The 22,384-nt window shown below is 34.7% G+C and overlaps 2 protein-coding genes across 9 annotated transcripts in view; both read right to left on the bottom strand.

The window, feature by feature from the left end:
• The window catches only part of LOC144834590 (peripheral-type benzodiazepine receptor-associated protein 1-like), a 114,786-nt gene extending 112,132 nt beyond the window's left edge, over positions 1–2,654 (bottom strand). For all 7 annotated transcript variants that reach the window (XM_078689446.1, XM_078689448.1, XM_078689447.1 and 4 more), the window contains exons 1-2: positions 2,487–2,654; positions 1,277–2,056 (exon numbers count right to left, since the gene is read on the bottom strand). In XM_078689446.1, the coding sequence (XP_078545572.1) occupies positions 1,277–1,945 (669 nt within the window). In that variant the 5' untranslated portion in view covers positions 1,946–2,056; positions 2,487–2,654. The remainder of the gene's footprint in view (positions 1–1,276; positions 2,057–2,486) is intronic.
• A 6,008-nt stretch (positions 2,655–8,662) lies between these two features.
• Positions 8,663–19,329, bottom strand: LOC144834599 (sphingomyelin phosphodiesterase 4-like). Of its 2 annotated transcripts, XM_078689462.1 has the most exons (17): positions 19,259–19,329; positions 18,793–18,876; positions 18,235–18,495; positions 17,564–17,657; positions 17,379–17,440; positions 16,708–16,871; positions 16,134–16,160; positions 13,245–13,455; positions 12,606–12,745; positions 12,064–12,151; positions 11,718–11,812; positions 11,136–11,299; positions 10,572–10,762; positions 10,126–10,320; positions 9,461–9,574; positions 9,239–9,367; positions 8,663–9,144 (listed from the first exon to the last, which is right to left on the bottom strand). In XM_078689462.1, exons 1-17 carry the CDS (start codon positions 19,310–19,312, stop codon positions 8,824–8,826), a joined length of 2,394 nt encoding a protein of 797 aa, XP_078545588.1. In that variant the 5' UTR covers positions 19,313–19,329; the 3' UTR covers positions 8,663–8,823. The 2 variants fall into 2 exon arrangements, with proteins under 2 accessions (XP_078545588.1, XP_078545589.1); XM_078689463.1 differs by lacking the exon at positions 16,134–16,160.
• Between the last annotated feature and the right edge of the window lie 3,055 nt (positions 19,330–22,384).

Raw genomic sequence — 22,384 nt, 5'->3', positions numbered from 1 at the left:
GTCAAATTCTCAAAATGTGTTCTGTCTCTTTATCTGGAGTCAGACTTATTTTCATTTTTTCTTTCTTATCATCAAATTATAACAATAATGGTAAATATCATAGGAAGGAGCTATTTAAATCGAGTTGAGTTAACCTTGTTTTATTTTATTTTTTATATAATGGTCAATTTCATAGTTTTGACTTTGTAAAGGAAAAAAAACGGATATCAAAGCACTATGGAAACATAAGTGAATAATATTCACGGAAAAAGGAGAAAATGAAAATTTACGCCAACATCCAAACGAACCTATAGTATAGTGATACTCCCTCGTCGCTAACCATGATCAAGCTAATGAACTGCGACCCTAATCTGAATCTTTGTTTTGTTCATTTTGTAGTATAAATTGTCTAAAATACAAATTGCAATAGATGAATAAATGCATTATCAATTGCTAGCTCCTCATTAGTCATAATGTTTCTTAGTTGACATCTTCGTAATTTGCTGCAGTTAGACATGATGTATCGTTATGTATTTTGTGCATTACTGGAATGGATATTGCAAAAAGGATCTTGGAAAATGATAATGTAGTAGAAATAAAATTGATTGTAATGTGAAGAAATGCCATCTTTGTATTTTTCATGGCAGTATCACTGTTGTATGTGTGCATTCATAGGAAACTGTACCTGGCCAGTGATATATACTGGAAATTAAACAGTGAAGATGAGAAAATCTGTGAGAATCAATGAGAGAAAAAAAAACACTCTGAGATTCGAACCCGCAATCTTCTGTATGCACAAATCCTACCATTAGACTTAGAGTGACCGCTGGGACTTTATGGTATAGTTAACAAATTGGATTGGATAGTTACTCTGTTTTACCTATGTATAATAGTACTCATAGGAATGAAAATTAAATTTATTAATTTAGTAGAAAAATAAATAAATCACCTACAGTATGACCAAACATGTACAAACTGTTACTACTATTATCAGACAGAGACAGACATTCATTTCACTGTTTCAGCAGTTTAATGACTGGAACAAATTACCATAACATATTGTTAATGCTTTATCTATATATATATATCTAAAACTTATCTGGAGCAACATTGGAACATGAAGAAAAAACAATTTATTTTTTCCTCCATGATTGGAAAAACCATTACAGTACCTTAACTTTGAGACATGTATTAAGATTGATGAAGAGGGTTTTAATAAAGAATATTGTTATCAAATACCCATGCTTGACTTTCACTTGATAAAAATACAAAAAAAAAAAGAGACAGGATAACATACCTGTACTGTAATGTTCTTCGAAGACACTTTCGGTGTTGAGGAAAACGAGGGCACAAAATTTGGGGGCGGTGTTTTATTCGGTGTGGAAGACGATAGTACAACTTCTGCTGCTGCGTTATCATTGTCATCAAAATCGTTTGATTCGCCAATAATGTCATCTTCTAAAGCAAGATAACGTGTATAATTATCAGCCATACGTTTTCCCTTTCCACGTTTTTTATAAGAAGCTTTTATTCGGGCTGCCTTAGCACCGGTTACGCCTTCCTCGATTATTGGAGAAAGAGGCGCCGAAAAGGCTGTAATTGTATTGTTTGTTTGTGAGTAATCCTTTAACACATCATCATTATCAACACAATCGTCATCATTTAAATCTGGCGCAGTTCTTTCCGGTTCTGAAAGTTCATTGGAAATTAATGGGAATTGCATGGAATTGGAAGTAGGTATATTGGAAGAAATATTTGTGTCATTAACATCAACTGGTAAAGGCACATTCGTTGTCCTTGTTTTCTTTTCATTTGCTTCCTTTCTGCGACTATCTTTCTTTTCTTTATTCATTAACCGCGTCATGTGTCTCCGCAATTCTTCTTCCCTGGTTGGTTTTGCGGATCGTCCATCACTGGTTGAGGAGTTCTCTTTTGATGGTTTACTTTCGCCATTTACAGACTCCATTGTAAATATTGTACGAGTAAACTAATAAAAGTTTTAATTTCTTCTTAATTCCTTCATTCTGTCTTTTTGTTTTAGTAGAACCTCACCTACAGTACAAGTATCAATATGTTTCTACATTCAAAGAAAAAAAAATGATTTAGGTATAGCAAATACAGAAAGGACTTTAGGCCTTGTTGGACCAAAAAACCTCTGCACTTAAATCTAAAGCCTAGCCTAGGCTAGCTAGGCCCTACAGTTTTATTTATACAACAAGTTTATAAATTTATAACTTCGTCTTTCCATTATTTGAAATTTTCAGATTATTAAACACATAATCATATTGTCGAAGCAAGTAGAATCAAACAGTCACACATCGTTGCAATATACTGTAGTAGCGTACTAGCCTAGGCTAAGCTCAACAAGATCAGACGGCATATCGTAGATCGACCACCAGGGTAGACCCCGGTACGACAACAAGGCTAGGCCGGGTACAGTCACTAAGTCTACTGGTGACTAATTCGTTAAGCATTTCATTTTTGTTTAAAACTGAAGTAACACTCACCTTTTAACGTAACCAGATACAACATTTTTTTTTTAAATATAGGTCACAATGTTGACCTGATGATCTGGGATCTTTAAATAGTTATAAAATCAACAAAGTTAATGATAAATATTTTTAAGGCTACCTCCAAACAACAACCAAAATCAACAGATGTGTTTGTTTGCAATATCGCCCTCTATAATAAGAACGAACTCAAAACTATTTTCAAATCCATAAATACACTCTTTACTTTCACAGCGACTATCATAAAGCTCTGTCTACACTATCAAACTAGTTTGCCTAAATATGGTAGCGATATGCTACTTTTTTGTCACATAAAGTTTGATAGTGTAGACAGAGCTTAACGCATATTAAAAACAAAGCCATTAAAATTGTTGCTTAACTTTATTTAAGTATGCTTGTATATTTCATAACAATCCACTTTTCTACAAATTACGTCAGAAATAAACAAAAACCAAACTACACAAATATTAAACTTCATATTATTCATCGTTTCAAATTGATGCCGAATATTATCAAAGAACTTTAGGCTGGGAATGCAACATCTTGCTATAATGAGTATGTTATCGAGTAGAATCCGCTTAAAGAACTTGATAAAACCGAACCAAGTTCATACAATGCTTTGAAGCGAAGGTGGTGGACGTAGGCCTACCTTGTATATCATTATGAATCGTCAACAGTTCTGTGTACTACTACTTTTAAGTTGTAACTTGTTTATTTGTGCAAACTCAGGATGGTTTACAAAATTATGTACTATTGAAGTTGAAGAGTTTGATTCTACCAACAAACAGCACCTTCAAATTTTACAGGATAAGCCTACCAGAACAAATAATTTTTTTCGAAATTGTGGTATGAATTTATTTTTTATATCAATAACTTTTCAGACTTCAGATAGTCCTAAGTACCTTTTCTAAGTTTAAGTATATTGTCCATGAATTCGTTAAAACTGCTTCCAATCTATAGATTAGATTAACTTTTAGGCTTTTCTTTTTGTTATTTTTATTATGTGTTTTTATATTTTTTTTATCTATATTTTCATTCTTTAATTGGTGTATACACTGTCGGATGTGAAGAAATAAAATACAAAAAAAAACTACAGCGTTATACGTCAGGGTAATTAATCAGAGTATTTCTCGTCCCTTTTTGGGTCCTAAAGGCCAATTTACACAGATGGGCGGTAACGGCAATAAAATCATAGAATCTATGTTATTCCTTATGACCATTTACACGCAACGCGGAGCGGACAGGCGGTTTTCGCTCAGGCTAGATACAGATTCTACGTGGGACAAGCTACGCGGTTTTCCGCTTACCGTTACCGCTCGTCTGTGTAAATTGGCCTTAATGATCGTTCGTCGTATCATAGTCATTTTCTCAAATTGAACTCTCTTTAAATTTCTGTTTTCAGATGGCAAGCCAAACTTCGTTCTGGGTGCTACAGTTGTACCAAATCCTATGCGGGTTGGCCAAAACTCGACTCTATCAGTTGTTGTTAGAAGTTGTAAATAGTTTGTTATAAATTACACAGAATCAATTATACAAATAGACACAATTGATGCATAAGTACCTTTCTTTGAAATATTTTTTTGTTTATATTTATATTGATGTATTCGGGTCAATGGCCTATGTTTAATAGATGGCCTAGGCAATGCTCATAGGAAAGAAAGAAAGAAATATAGAATCTCGATATGCATCATTTTGATTATTAGAGACCCGGCGGCCGTATGCAATTAATTAATTAAAAAACGATACAGGCCGGGTACGACGAGAAAAAGCCGCCTAACCGACGTCGGAACCTTCTTCTTGATATGCAGACCATTACACCACTGGTATTGGTAAAATTATTGGTACATAAAGCTTGGTTTCCACTAGGACACAGCGCAAGGACGTAAGCCGCAACACAAGCGAACTGACCAATCAAAAGCGATAGATTACTCGAACTGTCGTGTGTGATTGGTCAATTCGCTTACGTCCTAGTGAGAACCAAGCCTTGGTATAAAATCTTGTTTTGCTTTGTAGTAAATGGAACATACTACGGTAAAGGGTTTGCGGATGTGTGGATAGATTCTATTCCGTTTTATAGAATGCCATTTTCTCTTGAATGCGACAGAGATACATCAGTGAGGCGTATATGCCCAGGTATTAAAGGAAGTAGGTTTCAATTATGTTGTTTTAAATATACAAACAAATATACGTAAAGATATATATATTAATGAAAATGTTATTATATTATAGACATTCTATGTGGTCTATGTATAAATAATGGAAAGAATAAATGTAGGACGCAACCACCAAAGAGAAAAACAAATCTATATAAACAAACGCCAAAGTCAGACGTGCCATTGTGATTAATCAATATTATACAATTCAATCGGTGGCACGAGTCAATGAGGAATCAAGGGAGAATTTCACAAAGAACTATACTAATTTCTCCGTGGATTAAGAGATATAAGACCAGCAGAACAAACGGCACCTGATGCATAGTTGGCGCGCCATACATGGGCATTCAAATAATTGCGGCCGAAACCGTTTGCGGCCGAAAACGATGTACACCGTAGTCCCCCTGAAAAAATAATTCTTACATTTTTTTTAATATGCCAATTTAATGTCACATAATAGTTATTCACTTTGACCAAAAATTAAATTGGAAAAAATTATTTTATTATCAATTTATTTCTATATTATTTAAACCGAAAAACTGTAATTTAAAGCAAAAAATAGTAAAATTGGTTGCTAGCCAAAAGGCTTTTGGTTGAATTATTTTTTCCCCGTTTTGTGATTAACTTTATTAAAACTACAAAAAATAACCTATTCAAAGTGTGATTTAATTAATATTTATTTTTCATGTTTTTGGGGGACAATACATCTTTAACATAATCATTTTAAATAGGCCTACTCGACGCCTGAAATCTAGCTAAATTGTATATTCGGTGTAAATGTGCTTCCAATCTAGCTAACATAGTGAATTGTCTATTAGGTGTAAATGTGCCTCCAATCTAGCTAACATAGTGAATTGTCTATTCGGTGTAAATGTGCCTCCAATCTAGCTAACATAGTGAATTGTCTATTCGGTGTAAATGTGCCTCCAATCTAGCTAACAAAGTGAATTGTCTATTCGGTGTAAATGTGCCTCCAATCTAGCTAACATAGTGAATTGTCTATTCGGTGTAAATGTGCCTCCAATCTAGCTAACATATTGTTGTCTATTAGGTGTGAACGTTATGAGGATGAACTGTATGATACCAACCCTTATTGGATATTCGGTAAGATTTTACTTGCCTGATTAAATTAATTTTGTTTTACTATAATTATGTCAAAAATCAAAATTACTTTTGTTAGTAATCATATATATATACCTGTAGTAGGTATCAACTATAAGGCCGAAGTAGTCATGTCCCGGAACTACTCTATTAGTCACCACGGATAGACTTTCTTCATCATTGTTTCTATGATTGGATGACTTTTGGGAGCGGGAGCGGGAAAGGAACGCTAGTAGACCAAACCCAGTACCGTTTTGATTCCGATCATTCGGGAATTTTCCTCTTGACGTATATATCAAAAATGTAACGGAGACAATCCATAATGATATGGTGTACAGAATATGTATAAAACAAATACCCGGCTGTTAAATAACGTAAACTATCGCATTAATATATCTTTATTTTTCAGGGCCTGATGCATGGAAAACTTACACTAACTAGTCGTGACTCTAGTATCAATATCTGTGCGACTTTTGCAGTTGATATTGTTCTGTAAACAACCAACATTCATTTGGAATCAACAAGCCATATCAATGTATTTTTTAAAAGGCAAAAATGATAATAAATATCCATTAATATGGAACAAATTTCATTGTGTTCAAAAGTGTGTGACCTTCATTTTCGTGACAGCAATGACGTCTGTTGATATAAAAAAAACTGCAGAAAATGTGTAAAAACCGAGATCCAGTTGGGATTAACAACACAAGCAATTATATCTCATATATTACAATGGTTTTATTGTAATAAACCTGACTTAAACAATCAAAGACAGCTTAGAAATAATTATTCTATATTAATATCAGTAATTTACAGTATTACAAAATACAGTACTTTCTTATAATTTTCAAATATGCTGTAGTAGGCCTATCATCATGTAATTAAAATTAAAGTTAAAAAATAATTGAAGCTAGATGTACATTTTCACTTATGGCAGTCAACTTTGATGGCACCGAGTACACTTTAAAGAAAAAAAATTCAGCATATACACTTTCTCAATTTCTTTCACTTTCCAAGCCTGGTAAATATTTTAGTAAAATTCCACGAGTTATTCGACATGGATAGATGCACATTGTGAATTGTACTCTCGGTTTTAACTAGAAATGTAGACTTGTTTAAATCTTCAATCCACATGGCTATGTACTTCTTGTTTCAATCCTCATGGCTATGTACTTCTTGTTTAAATTTTGAATCTACATGGCTATGCACTTTTTGTTTCAATCTTCAATCCACATGACTATGTACTTTTTGTTTCAATCTCCAATCCAAATGGCGATATACTTATACTGGATAGATGCACATTGTGAATTGTACTCTCGGTTTTAACTAGAAATGTAGACTTGTTTAAATCTTCAATCCACATGGCTATGTACTTCTTGTTTCAATCCACATGGCTATGTACTTCTTGTTTAAATTTTGAATCCACATGGCTATGTACTTCTTGTTTCCATCTTCAATCCACATGGCTATGTACTTCTTGTTTAAATTTTGAATCCACATGGCTATGTACTTCTTGTTTCCATCTTCAATCCACATGGCTATGTACTTCTTGTTTCCATCTTCAATCCACATGGCTATGTACTTCTTGTTTCAATCCACATGGCTATGTACTTCTTGTTTCAATCCACATGGCTATGTACTTCTTGTTTCAATCCACATGGCTATGTACTTCTTGTTTCAATCCACATGGCTATGTACTTCTTGTTTCAATCCACATGGCTATGTACTTCTTGTTTCAATCCACATGGCTATGTACTTCTTGTTACAATCCACATGGCTATGTACTTCTTGTTACAATCCACATGGCTATGTACTTCTTGTTTCAATCCACATGGCTATGTACTTCTTGTTTCAATCCACATGGCTATGTACTTCTTGTTTCAATCCACATGGCTATGTACTTCTTGTTTCAATCCACATGGCTATGTACTTCTTGTTTCAATCCACATGGCTATGTACTTCTTGTTTCAATCCACATGGCTATGTACTTCTTGTTACAATCCACATGGCTATGTACTTCTTGTTACAATCCACATGGCTATGTACTTCTTGTTTCAATCCACATGGCTATGTACTTCTTGTTACAATCCACATGGCTATGTACTTCTTGTTACAATCCACATGGCTATGTACTTCTTGTTACAATCCACATGGCTATGTACTTCTTGTTTCAATCCACATGGCTATGTACTTCTTGTTACAATCCAGATGGCTATGTACTTCTTGTTTCAATCCACATGGCTATGTACTTCTTGTTTCAATCCACATGGCTATGTACTTCTTGTTACAATCCAGATGGCTATGTACTTCTTGTTTCAATCCACATGGCTATGTACTTCTTGTTTCAATCCACATGGCTATGTACTTCTTGTTACAATCCACATGGCTATGTACTTCTTGTTTCAATCCACATGGCTATGTACTTCTTGTTTCAATCCACATGGCTATGTACTTCTTGTTTCAATCCACATGGCTATGTACTTCTTGTTACAATCCACATGGCTATGTACTTCTTGTTACAATCCACATGGCTATGTACTTCTTGTTACAATCCAGATGGCTATGTACTTCTTGTTTCAATCCACATGGCTATGTACTTCTTGTTTCAATCCACATGGCTATGTACTTCTTGTTTCAATCCACATGGCTATGTACTTCTTGTTTCAATCCACATGGCTATGTACTTCTTGTTACAATCCACATGGCTATGTACTTCTTGTTACAATCCACATGGCTATGTACTTCTTGTTTCAATCCACATGGCTATGTACTTCTTGTTTCAATCCACATGGCTATGTACTTCTTGTTTCAATCCACATGGCTATGTACTTCTTGTTTCAATCCACATGGCTATGTACTTCTTGTTACAATCCACATGGCTATGTACTTCTTGTTTCAATCCACATGGCTATGTACTTCTTGTTTCAATCCACATGGCTATGTACTTCTTGTTTCAATCCACATGGCTATGTACTTCTTGTTTCAATCCACATGGCTATGTACTTCTTGTTTCAATCCACATGGCTATATAATTCTTGTTTCAATCTTCAATCCACATGGCTATATAATTCTTGTTTCAATTTTCAATCCACATGACTATGTTCTTTAGACGTGAGCAGTGTACAACTTGCACCAACAACACCGTACATGAGTACAGTCAGTAAAAGTACAAAAACAACACCCAGTAATGAGAAATCCAGCCAATACAGAACCATAAAGAAGACCAGAAGGTAGATAATTGAACGGTAGCTAGCTAAAAATCGTAGACATATGCGAGGGTTGTTATCAGGAAGAAGGGTGTCATCATGACTTGGCGATTGTTGATAAGGAGGTTGAAAATACTGATAGGCAAATGTGCTAATGAAACCATCCGTTAGGCATAAATCTTGAATTTCATTCCCCCACTGCAATAAAATAAAAGGATAAATTGAAATGGTTATCAGTTATTCTGGTTGAATTTGTTTTGTGAAATATGAATTCTTTTGAGTAATTTCTTACCACTGTGTTTAGCCATGTAGAGAGTTTATGAAGAAATCGAACAAGGCATTTATTTTCGTAGGTTCTGATTGGTTGAAGATCTGGGTTTCCATTATAAGTGACATTAAACCGCCTTAAACCATTCACCATCTGGTTAAAAAAAACAATTCAATTTATACTCAAATATAATGACAAAGCAACAAAAATGGGAGAGTCTCAGATGATGAAATTGACAAACCTTACCTGATACCTGCCTAGTGGGGTAAGTTCTCCGCCTGACATGTCAGGGGCAGTCTGTTCACCACTCTTTGTAGGAGTTCCCCATGTCATTGATGTGTTGTGTGAAATGGTTTCCATCTAAAAAGGCAAAAAAATAAATTCTTTGTCTATGCATATTTATAATTCAAATAACAATTCTCTGCCAATTGAATGATGTCGTCATTCATTTGATGACATCATTGAAAGAAAATGGACCATCCCTGTACAGTAATGTAAATAGGGGAATAACCTGCGACTTGCAGCCTACTGGGATGAATTGCGTACAGGTGTGGACGACACATACCACAACTTTCTACTCCCCTTCATGTCAAGTGCTGCCACCAAATGGCACCTGTTTGTCTGTCCACAATGACAAGGGCTGAAACGACAGTACTCTGGAGTATCTTCCGAAAGATGTACTGGGTTCTTTAAAGTGCACACAAGCCAGATGTGTACACTCGACCTCCAGTTTTATATTATTATCAGAGAAGGCTTGTTCTACCACCAGAACAATGGTTGAGGAGTGACTTGAACCTGTGCCGATTGTATAGCTATGGTTTGTGGCACCCTTGTCTTAACTGCTAAGCCACTTGACTCATATATACAGTAGATCTTACATAATAGACCAAATGTATTAAAATCTGGCTTACCTGAAAAATCTTATCAAAAAACGACATGCTATACTCCAGATAATTACTGGCCTTAGCTCTGTTAGCAGAATCAGTATCATCTATTCCCAGGCTACTAAGCCAATCAAAAATACCCATTTTAGGCTTCTGACCTGCATTCTGAGGGTTGTTAAGTGTGCTTTTCACCTGAGAGATGTTCTTCAACAGCTGCTCCATCTTGAAAAAATAAACGGGCTACAGTTCAGTTTCATTTTCCAAAACAAAAACTAATATTAATTATTTTAGCCCATAATAAAGATATAGATAACATCAGAAGTTTTTATCAATAAATTGATTTTTCCTGAAGATCGATACGCATGGTTTATTGGTATATACAAATTTGTAAAAAATAAAAAATCAGGAAAATAACTGTTGTTGACATTATCATGCAAAACATACAGAGATACTTGTTAAGTTAAAAGACTTACCATTTGCTTACATTGAAATCCAAACATTGACCTGTACCTAAAGCTAGGCCCCTCTACCTCGGCCACCTGTTGTAACACTGATGTAGAGGATGAGGTGGGCGACAAGGATATAAAGCTGCCGCTGGCTGTAAGTTGGGCATTTGACACCCGATTGGTTGTCATACCATTGTAATTTGTAGCACTATGTTCAGCTGTGTGTGATAAAAGTTTAATAATTTGTTATTCTTTTGCATTACGGTCCCAAGAGCCAGATCAGGATTGTAATTCACAACTCTTTCTAATATACTATCTTCCCACTACACACCTATCGATATCTTAAGCAGAATCTTTATAATTCCTATTTTGGTAGGATAGGATAGACAGATGCCTTTTCACTCGAGCTCCGACGAAATCTATTTTAACAAGGTCTCATATGGGAGCTTCAAAGTGCTGTAGAATGGAGCATTGTAAATGGTTCCTCTGCTTTTTCTTCTATCTTAGGATATTTAATGGATCATTTTTGTGTGTAAGCGCTTAGAAACATTGTATGAAGACTTCTATTATTATTATCCTATGTATGCTTACCATCATCTATTACTTCATGTAAATCACCTTGTCCGAATACTTTTCCGACACGAAACAACATTTGTGCGTTCTTTAGAGCGGCTAGGTCATGCCGAAGAGCTCGTTGAATGTATTCTTGAAACAAGATTGTGTAGAAATGCAGATTCTCACCAACAAACTTTTTGCTGTAACAACAATTTAATTTGTTTGTTAATATACACGTGTTGAAGGGGATGATGGGTAATTTATTTGTTAATACTCAAGTGTTGAAGGGACTGATGGGTAATCTGTTTGTTTGCAAAGTTTTAAAGTGCTGGTGGGTAATGGCATTCCGGTGAGTGCTGTTTTCCTACAAGAGGAATACACTAAATAAACTTGCAAGAATTCACGCTCTAGTCCAACATGATGGAGATTTTTTTTTCCTTTTTTTGTTAATCACCTTTCAAACCTGATTGAAATTACTATTTAGGAAAGTGGTTTTTAACTGTTATGGGTTAGCTCTTTCCAAGATTTATTGACACCCCAAATATAGTTGGTCACCGATTTCTAGATTAGCGTGTGTTTATATTATAGTAAAATTCAAATTTTCATGTCAATAATTACCTTGCAGTTGACATAGGCTGGTCTTTATCATCGTTGATGTTCTGTGGATCCATGTAACGCCATGGCTGAATAAAGCTTAACCATGTCTCTAACATCTATGTGAAAATATTTAAATATAAAGCTCTGTCTAAACAATCAAACTTTATATGACAAAAAAATGTGATGTGCCCATATATGGACATGATGATGTCATATCACTACCATATTTAAGCATATCACTACCATATTTGGGCACATCACAATCTTTTTTCTCAAACTAGTTTGATAGTGTAGACAGTAGCAAGAGAAGAATACACTTTTATGGTCAATGCTACAATTGGTATACCCTATACTGTACAACACTTACCAATCTAAATGAAGAATCTAAAGGCCATCTGTCAAACCCATGACGAAAGAAGGCATACAGTTTATTCTGGACCATCGGAATAATACACCTAGCGAAAAAAAATTCATATAGTATGATGTCAGAAAGGTATTAATAATAATAATTGTGTTTTGTATAGCGCCTAAACAAAATAAATTTTCTGTAAAGCGCTACGACCACAAGGCTCGAACTAGGTAGGTAGAAATTACGTCATTTCATATGCTATGCGAAAGAGGTGCGTTTTCAGCAACTGATTGAAGATGTCAATAGAGTTGGCATTCTTTGATTGATTGTGGAAGAATATTCCATAAGGATGGAGCTGTGCAAGAGAATGACCAATCAGTAAATGTATGTCTACATGTTGGTTGGAATAGTAAAGGTAAAAATTGAGAACAAAAATAAAGGAATTTGAATGCAAAGTATGATGCAAGTTCATTCTTACATGGATAGCCTAAAAATACTCAGAAAACACAAATTTACATTTCCCATAACATTAACTAAAATCCATACAAATTAATACATACCTTTTAAGGTCTTCTAAAGGCTCGTCAACCTGGTGGTACAGCGAAGGGTGAATTTCCTTTGCACTATTAGCAAAGAAATGTAGGTGCTTCACCAGCATTCTAACTAGGCGTACAAGATCTTGGCTTGGCAAAACATTGGCCTAGAAAAAAAGACAATATATTAACAATAAATAACATTCTATTATCTTATTATGATCAAATAGTGCAGTGTGATTTGACTAAAGTTTATTTAATTAATTTTGGATGGTGATAATTAAATAATTAAAAAAAAATTTGATTGAATTTGATTTGGGTTCATGGAAATATTGTATAAGTTAATTTGTGACTTATTTAATGGCAAGTTATTTTTCAACTGCAAGACTTACTCAACTGCTTCACTTATTCAACTATAAGACCTATTCAACTGGAAGACTTATTTAACTGCAAGACATATTCAGCTGCAATACGTATTCAACTGCAAGTCTTTTTCAACTGCAAGACTTATTCAACTGCAAGTCTTTTTCAACTGCAAGACCTATTCAACTGCAAGACCTATTCACCTGCAAGACTTATTCTACTGCAAGACTTATTCAACTGCAAGACTTATTCAACTGAGATTTTTTATGACAGGTTTGGTAACTTTTTAGAATTGATACTTACCCTAACTTGTTGTGAAAATGATTTCTGCTCATGGTAAAGTGAGTTTTGATTGAGCCAGAACTCCACAAGCACCTGTATCAAAATCTCTGACCTCCAATTCTCTTGACCAATTGACTCTAAGTGAGAGTCCCCATGACCCATTGATGTTGACCGTTGAAGAGAATTAATGTTACGTAGGAGACTCACTTGTGGCTGTTGTCCACCAGATTGTCTGAAATAAATTGTTTAAGTCAATATTTTGTGTGTTTGTTAAATTGCCCCTTTGAAGATAAAAATTAGACATTTACAACCAATTTTGTCGGATCGAGATTTCAGACTTCAACTTGTGTGTACATAAATTTCACACATCTTTACACACGTCTACACTATCAAACTAGTTTGACAATAACAGTGTGATGTGCCCAAATGGTAGTGATATGCCCAAATATAGTAGTGATATGACATCATCATGTCCATATATGGGACATCACATTGTTTTTGCCTCATAAAGTTTGATAGTGTAGACAGTGCTTTAGAGTTCTATGATCAAGACATTCTTACACACAATTATATGACACATACAGTATATACATATGACACATAATTGTATTGCTGTAGGATTTTTAACTCAAGAAAAGGAACTACTACAGTAGGGATGAAGATGAAATATTAGAACAAAATTAAGGAAGCAAAACTAAATAAAGTTTATATAACATTCTGTAGGGTTTTCTTACTATGTTGAAGCATGCATGGCACCTTCTACATGTATATTTGCAGGGTAGAATTTTCTACATATAGGAACTAGGTTTTGTATAGCTCATTAAAGTACTCAAAAGCATGATCAGAGAGCTAAGTATACTTTACCTAATAGAATAATAGTTGGAAATGCATAGGATGCACAGTGGTGTGTGTGTGTCATAGAATTAGAGTTTGTATGTTAAAGCAAGGGCAGTCATTCTCAAAACCAGACACTTGATCTGACCTAAAACTGCTCAATATTTCCAAAATCTGTTTTTTAAAAATAATTTGTGGGAACCTTAACAAATTCCAGGTTCTAGAAAATAAGCAGAGTAGACTGTATTACAGAAAAATACTGTATATTGTTTACATTGTGTAAAGGAGGATTAATTCACATTTGGACACTAGGACAGTACCTACAATGCTGTTGATGTTACTATACAATATGATGAAATGAATAGTGCATCATCATCAGTACATACAATGAAACAGAATGATTACTGTACTAGTGAGTGAGAGTGCATACTGTACTACAGTATTAGAGATGAAAAGGTGTTGACGTTAAGGAATATTAAGAGCAATATAAATAACTGTACCCAACAACAAAGCTACCACTTTAAAGCTCTGTTTACACTGTCGAACTAGTTTGATGTGCTCAAATATGGTAGTGATATGATATCATCATGTCCATGGGAGCATCACATTTTTTTGTCACATAAAGTTTGATAGTGTAGACAGGGCTTTAAGTCTGGTGTGTGCAATGTAGTAATTAGTTATTCAGTGATTGATTTCAAAGATCAATTATTATCAAGTTTAGTACACAATCCAATGCTAAAATCGAAATGCCCATTTTCTAGTTATAAGCACTTGTGCAGGCAACATTTCCAAAAACTGAAAGAAGGTAACCATAGGTTTAAACATCTAACTAGATAAGCTATCTCAACAACCTTGGGTTTTAATTTCTATATAATGTAACAAAAAAATAAAATATATTATAAATCATTATTTATAATAATCTGAAGTTGAAAAAAATATGAATGTAAAATTGTAATGAGGAACAAATGACATTCATAATGTTAAAGAAAAAATGTAATGGCTTCTGATCCAATAGGGAGATAAATTACTTATTATAAGAGTGATAATAAGATAATTTGAATTACTGTATAATTAAAGAAAAACAAGAGAAAAAAAAATAATAATAATTGTTTGAGAAGCAGCAATATCTGTAGATCTATATTATTATATAATAATGCAGTTATGCAATTTACCTAATTTCTAAAGTTTGCCATATTCAAATAGATTGCAGTTAGGAGAAAATGGCAAAATCAGCACTGTGGTCATGTTACAAGAGTTGTCAAAACAATATAAATTATTTGATAAAAATCATAGAAAGTAGGAAGCCTTTTGCGATTTTTCCCCTCACTGATTATGATAATAATTAAATAAACCAAAATGCCTGTAGAATATATAAATTATGAATATTCATAATGCTCGTTATAATATTAAAAACATGCAAATAAGGTAGGCCAAAGGTTAAATTCAAACAGTGCAAATATCACCGTTTAGTGTGAACAAAAATAAATTATTTAGATAATTCACAAATACTCAAGTCAAAACAGGCTGAATACTACTTAAGTGCAAAAGTACTGAAGTGAAATGTAAATACAGTAAAAACGAGAAGTAAATTAATTCAGTTTTGCTATTTCAACCCTTAAAATTAAGGGTTAAATGTATTGTCCCTTTAAAAAATATTTCTTAAAATTTTGTTTGTTTGAATATGCCATTTTAATGTCACATAATAGTTATTCACTTTGACAAAAAAAATGTTTTACCTGAAAAAACTGTAATTTAAAGCAAAAAATATTCAAATTGGCTGCCAGCCAATGGTTTTTTTTTTTTTATTGAATTTAACCGTTTATTTTGTCATTTTATAACTGAAAACATTATTTTTTCGGGTTTTTTTTCTACGAAAGTGATTGACTTTGTTAATACTACAAAATGGCCTATTCAAAGTATGATTTTATTAATCTTCTCTTTTCATGTTTTTGGGGTACAATACATCTTCAATACAAAACACTGATACTCAGTATTTATCTCTGACTTGAATATTTGATTTTTATCAGAGACAATACTATTAAACATGCAGATCCCACAGTGTAATGTGAGACTTACAAGTAAGACCACAGAACTCCACCAGGTCTAGAAAACAGATAAAAGACATAACAAGAAATTAAACATAATTATTAACTACAAATAAATAAATGTATTCAACTGATAAAGCTATTGGAACGGTCATCCATCCTTGTAATTAAAATGCTTCTACATGCAAACGTCCAAAGCCAAAAATGATACAGTTCTGTAACTAATACCCTTTTCACACCTGCAAAAAGTAACAACTTGTAACATAGGTTTGCATAGTGAGAAACCCCGGGAGAAAAACACAGGCCTGTTTTTTTTGTTCAGAGATGTCCCGAGTTGTTACTGCGTTCGCGCCCCGGTATTTCAACTGTAATCACAACGCAACTATGCTTTCTCCCAAGATTTCTCGCGGTTCACGTATATGAAAATGTGTAATAAATCTGGATATCAAACCTGGTTGTAAGTTGTAACAATTTATGCAGATGTGAAAAGGGTACAATATTTTTCCCTGGGGTAAAAACTAAGTTTAGACCCTTTACCATTTATAGTAGATAATATTATCTGTTTATATATCTGTTCCCAAAATTGAAAAGGTGTAAAAAATTACCTTGTTTGACATGCATTTCCGCCTTGGTTGTACCCACTGGGCGATGTTCCTGTGTATGGCATGGGGGGTACTCTGTTCCCACTGATAGGTAAAAAGCAATTTAAGTAATCCTCTACCAAATTGGTGTACAAAGAGTTTTCTATTGTACAAGCATTTTGTACAGGCTAAAAAAATAAGGTTAATTCGGCAATTAGTACAAAAACAGGGGAAGGGGGAATTGAGTGTCAAGGATTGAATTTTACTGTAGGTAGTGGCTCTGTTGTTAGCATACATTCTTTTATTTCTTGGACTAGCTAGAGACTTTAACAATTAGATTACAGTGGAACCTCTATTAATGGGACATATTCGGGACCTAATAAAGTTTCTCCTAATTGGGGTTGGCCATGTGTTAAAACTATTACCCGTCGTTTATGGGAAAGTATCCCCTTAATTGGGGTGTGGCAAAAGTAGGGCTTGGCAAAAGGAGGGGGCTTGGCAAAAGGAGGAGGCATGGCAAAAAGAGTGTTCACTTTACAATATCCACTGTTTGTACTCAAATATCACACTTAGTTATAAATAACACAATCTACAGAGATGATTACTGATGAGTAATTTGACGAGCATACATGATTCTCAATCAATGTCAATAAATAATTGAAAAGTAATTATCAAAACAAATAATTTGGTGTTACCTGAACCGACGGTAAAGATACAAGAAAATGTGCAAAGTGAAACATATAGAAATCAAACGCAGCTAGAAAGGGTAATGTAAGGAATATAAAAAATAATATTTTCATAATATACTATAATGTACAGTACTATTTAAAAATGTGCTCAAAAGGTTTTTTGATGGAACGATCTGGTAGTTTAAGGATACAGAGTTGTAGACAATTTGGAGCCATGTATGACAGTTTGTTGTGATAGAACTGTGGCACAGCAGATCCTTGTTTTAATGCATCTCTTGTGGGAGCCTACAAAATAAATAAAACAACCATTGTAAAATACTCTTTCCTAGATAGATAGACTTAATTATATAGTATTACGTGGGCCAGGCAAAACACAAGCACATCAATAACAAATTGATCTATGGTGGACATTAAGTGATATTGGCTAGAGGGCGGACTCTAATGTTATCGCAGTTCAAAAAGTGATTCTTCATGAAGAAAGAATCAACAAGGTGGTGACTGCAAGCGAACATTCGATATGCCAGTCATGCCCCCTAAGTAGTCATCAACTACTAAGCCTGCAATGGTGTAGTGACAGGATCAAAATCTTCAGTTGGGAGGGGGCTATCCCTAGTACCATTATACTGTACTACTGTACTTATTGTGTTTTCGTCTGTGTTTGATACCCCTAGAACACAGGGCAATGTTTCACTGAATATAACAGGTTAAACTACTTCAAATATTGAAAATTGAGATCTATCTATGTGGAGTTACAAAAAGAATGTGTTTATTTTAATTTATGTTACGTATACTACAACATCCAAACCTTTCAACAATATACTATTTTTAAAAATAAAATTACAAATTTAAATATAAAACCTACTGGTAGTAAGTCTACTGGAAACTCAAATTTCACTGTTGGATCCGCTTGAAATTTGTAGATGAGATCAAAAAGTGAACCGGTAGGTGATAGGAAGTCACGTACAATCTTAAAGTCACTCTGCATGCTCTCCTTGGTTGTTCTCAGACGCACATCATGCCAAGGGTTCTGTCTGGTGTCCTCCATCAGGTTCAGACCCCAGCCTGTAGGCTTATTGTGACTGAAGATGTCTTGTAACAGCCTAGGAAAAATGGGCTTAAGTTCCTGAAAGAAAAATGAAGAAGAGTTTTATTTTTTTTCCACATTGTTTGAAAGCACTCGCGCGTACTAAAGACGTTTAGTATGCATCCGATAGAACGTGATCACAGTTTGCAGAAGTGTTATTTGTGCCAGTTGGCTCAGCCGATTGCTACAGTGTGCACCGGGCTTTAGAAGGTACTTACCTAAATTTCAGAAAAAACAATACAATAATAATACACAATATATATATAATTAAGATTTAGGTTAATTTCAACACTTCAAGTAATTCGAAAAGTGTTGCAGCTTTAATTGGCGGCAGACCTTATAATTGTAGTGGACGAAAAGCAGTTGCAATTCCTCACATCTTCGCCGTACTCCCAATGATGGTAGTTTACTAACTCTTTCCTACAAAATGGAAGAAAAAAAAATAATACAAATCAATAATTAATTTTAATGCACCTGATGATCCTATAAAATACAGCTACTAGATTGATCTCAGCTACTATTAATATTATTAAATACTGAAATTAAAACGTTTCAAATTCAACATTAAGTGAAAGGAAATGAATAAGATTGATTGGCTAGGCCTAGGTAGGTAGGCCTACGTTCTCTACCGCGTGACGGCAATGAACTATCTTCGCCTGTCGACAGCGTCATGATGAAAACATGATGAGGCCTGGAAATTTAAACGGTTTTTTAATAACATTGTAAATGTACAGGTACAACTTAATAACGTTCATTATACTTATTTAGAAAATATAAAAACACTTTAGCAACGATTTCCTACCAAAATAGGAGAAAAACGATCTCGATTTTGCTGCGAGTTCATGGAAGCAGACATTTTAAAAACACTTTTCCTCCCAAGCTACGAATAGAGAGGGCGCCAATCAATTTTCCATCACACCAAATCACTTTTCCGTCGTACACATACGACGACGCGTCATCGGGAACCACTGTATTTGCGTCGACTTTCTTCTACTACATCAAAGGCAGGGGGAAAGGGGGAGGGGTGGTGGGTATTATCATTTTGTGTGTTTAAAACCTGTAATATTAGCACACGATGACTGCACTTTTTTAGCCTTTTTCCTTTATTTTGTTTTACGTTATGGCTCCTATATAGGTACCTAAATTATTTTTTGAAGGCCAACTATTCCAAAAATTGTTTGTGCGTGCATGCATAAAAAATAAGAAGTGGATGATGAGGGATGCCCTGTCCATGACCTTGGCTCGGAGACTTTCCGTGTGTGATTAAACAATGTTGTTACGCTCTGATTCTAGAGAGGTCCCTTTAAATACAATTAACTAGCCAATCATTTCACTTAAAATTATCTAAACTTATGCTGCTGCTACTACTGGGAAACACTTAATCGCGCGGGAAATGTCACACACGCTAGATAATAATTTCACCAGAGTGACAAGGACAAGTGGCCATAAATTTCGTTTGCTATCATTATTTTAAACGTGTTTTGATACCTTGTAAATAAATAGAGGTCTATTAAAGTAACGGTCAAGAACGACAACCTTTCCCAGACGATGGTCATTGTAAGGTGAGGGTCAATTGCAAGGCTCTTCGTCACATTTTCTAAATATTTGACCACTAATAATCGGGTCATTTTCACATTAGTGGCATTCTACATGTTTTGTACAGCAAACCTATTATTAGGCCTACACTACATTTTAAATTAGAATTCGATTATTAAAATTAATCAATCAAGATTATAATATGGAGGGGATCTAATTTCCCCCCACCCCACCCCAATGCATGTTGTTCTATGTCTCAGAAGTTGAATCTAAATTGTACGAATCAAAAAATATGAACAGCAAAAAATAAATATCCTTCGAACAAATTTAATGGACCTTGAGGGTGTAGGCCTATATTAAATTCTGAATGGAATGGTTTGTATTTCTTACTGTTCTGTTGTGTGGTTATTTTTGCATTGAAAAGGGTGATTCGTCGATTTTTAATGGTATATATATATTATTAGAAAACCGAATTCGTCAACTAACACATGTGCCCTTTTGATCTTCCATTGTAGAGGGTATATGGCATCTTCCTTTGTAAACTCAACAGCTAGGGATTGTCATTTTAGATGGTTTATGTCCGTCCTGGCGTGCCATAATAATGTGAACAATACATCCAAGGGTTTCTCCAAAACGGCCTTTAGAAAGAACACAATGTTTGTTTGTTTTTGTTTTTTAATTTAAAGAGATCTTCTTTTGGTTAGTGGAGGTCGTCGTTTATAAAAAAAAAAGTTCAGATTATGGGTTATGTGTACTTACGGCGCTCTAAGTGCAAATGCCATCGATAATGCAGAATGTTATGAAAAATCACTTGTTGAAACTTGTGCACCTATAACAAAATAAATATCTGCAAGTACAAATAGGTATGATTGATGCGCTGCCTGCCTGCAAATGGTGTACATTACATCGCTGCAAGTTCGCCCACCGGTCACATTGTCTGTACCCTACATCAAGATCCATAATATTTCAACTAACTGTATTCTATAGTTTGATTTATGTTGATAAAAACTTAGTAAAATCGGATCGCATGCTGATCTGTTAACCCTGCTGCCAAAGCGAAAATGTATGGCCCCTCTTTTTGGCAGACAAGAAATAATTGTTTACCGTTTTGTTGTGCGATTTCTTGCATCCTGTTTACGAAATTAAATTATGTTCATGACTAAATAAATGTATCTGTATTATATTTGATCAAATCTATTTGCAATTCAATTGAGATTTTAACAATAAGCAAAACAATGTGGTCCTGTGTGTGGAAGCACCCTGGATTCTCGTTTAAGTTGCCACCTACACCTCTTTTAATCAGAATAACTAGTACACTTTTCCCCAGGCTCTGGCACGTCAACTTCATAAAGTATCATTAGGGGAAAAAAGGAATCAAGGGAAGACCAAACGGAAACTTTACGCTGGTTTTTATTCATAATCGTATGTACTTTTCCAAATGTGAAACCGCACAGCTCACTGTGACTTTCATCTGTTTTTACATATCATGCAGGCTAGGGTTCACGAAGATACACAAGCACACACTTTCTTACTATTTATAAAGTACTTTAGGAAACGTGTACGTAAATTTAAAAAGATTTACTAAAAAGGTATTTGACCACAAAAAAAAACACACCCACCTAAATTAATAAATTAAGGAGATTTTAATTCGCTTACTGGAGAGATCCTGGGTGTAATTGCATAGATAACGAGCGATTGTATTTTGTAGCAAATCATCATCTTCGGCGGCGTTTTTCGTGAGTTCAGACAGCGGGCACCGAGCCACCTCAACGTGCAAACCTTCCATCTGGCAAGGGTTATTTGAACCAATTGTTCCCATGAGAAGTAGTTTCTCTTTTGAAGCGATAAATCTTCGTTTCGCTAGTATGAAAAAAAAAGATATGGAGAGAAATAAACAACCTTGGCATGAAGGAATGTACAAAGGACATCTACCCCCATGACAAATGATCAGATTTCTTTTACATTGTACAATACATTTAATTTTTTTCGGTGCAATTAGATTAAAGCAGAACAATAAAGTAATCTATTAAGTAAGTCTGTCTGTCGGACCTTGAAATGATGTCAAGATCAAACTACCTTTAAAACGAAGGTTTGAAACCGAGGTAGAAGAGAGGGATGTGATCCAACACGTTAGCAACATTATTTTGAAGAAGTACACCCTGACATTTAGCTATCTTCACCGCCACCCCACAGCCATCCACCCTCAGTCTCGGTCAACTTGTGGTCGACACCGTTGCCGCTCCGAAGGGATGAAAAAAGGGATGCGAAGATTCAACATTATTGTCAAGTAGAACCCTTTCCTAACTGAGTCCTGTCCGAGTCCCTACGTCCCATAGCCCTCCACCACCCTCGGTACGTCTCGGTATCAAGTTGTGTTCGCCACCGCTGCCGC

Source organism: Antedon bifida, chromosome 2, assembly GCF_963402885.1.
Source record: "Antedon bifida chromosome 2, ecAntBifi1.1, whole genome shotgun sequence".
NCBI classification, from domain to species: Eukaryota; Metazoa; Echinodermata; class Crinoidea; order Comatulida; family Antedonidae; genus Antedon; species Antedon bifida.
The sequence above is the reverse complement of the archived record's forward strand: the minus strand, read 5'-3'. Positions and strand labels throughout refer to the sequence as shown.

What these genes read in the sequence shown, in the direction of transcription:
- LOC144834599 (XM_078689462.1), bottom strand. Translation starts at nt 19,312, where the DNA reads ATGTCTGCTTCCATGAACTCGCAGCAAAATCGAGATCGTTTTTCTCCT. An exon ending in TTCCAGTAGACTTACTACCA is followed by an intron (nt 17,658 to 18,234) that starts GTAGGTTTTATA and finishes TTTATTTTGTAG; the next exon opens with GCTCCCACAAGAGATGCATT. An exon ending in ACATGAAGTAATAGATGATG is followed by an intron (nt 10,763 to 11,135) that starts GTAAGCATACAT and finishes TATCACACACAG; the next exon opens with CTGAACATAGTGCTACAAAT.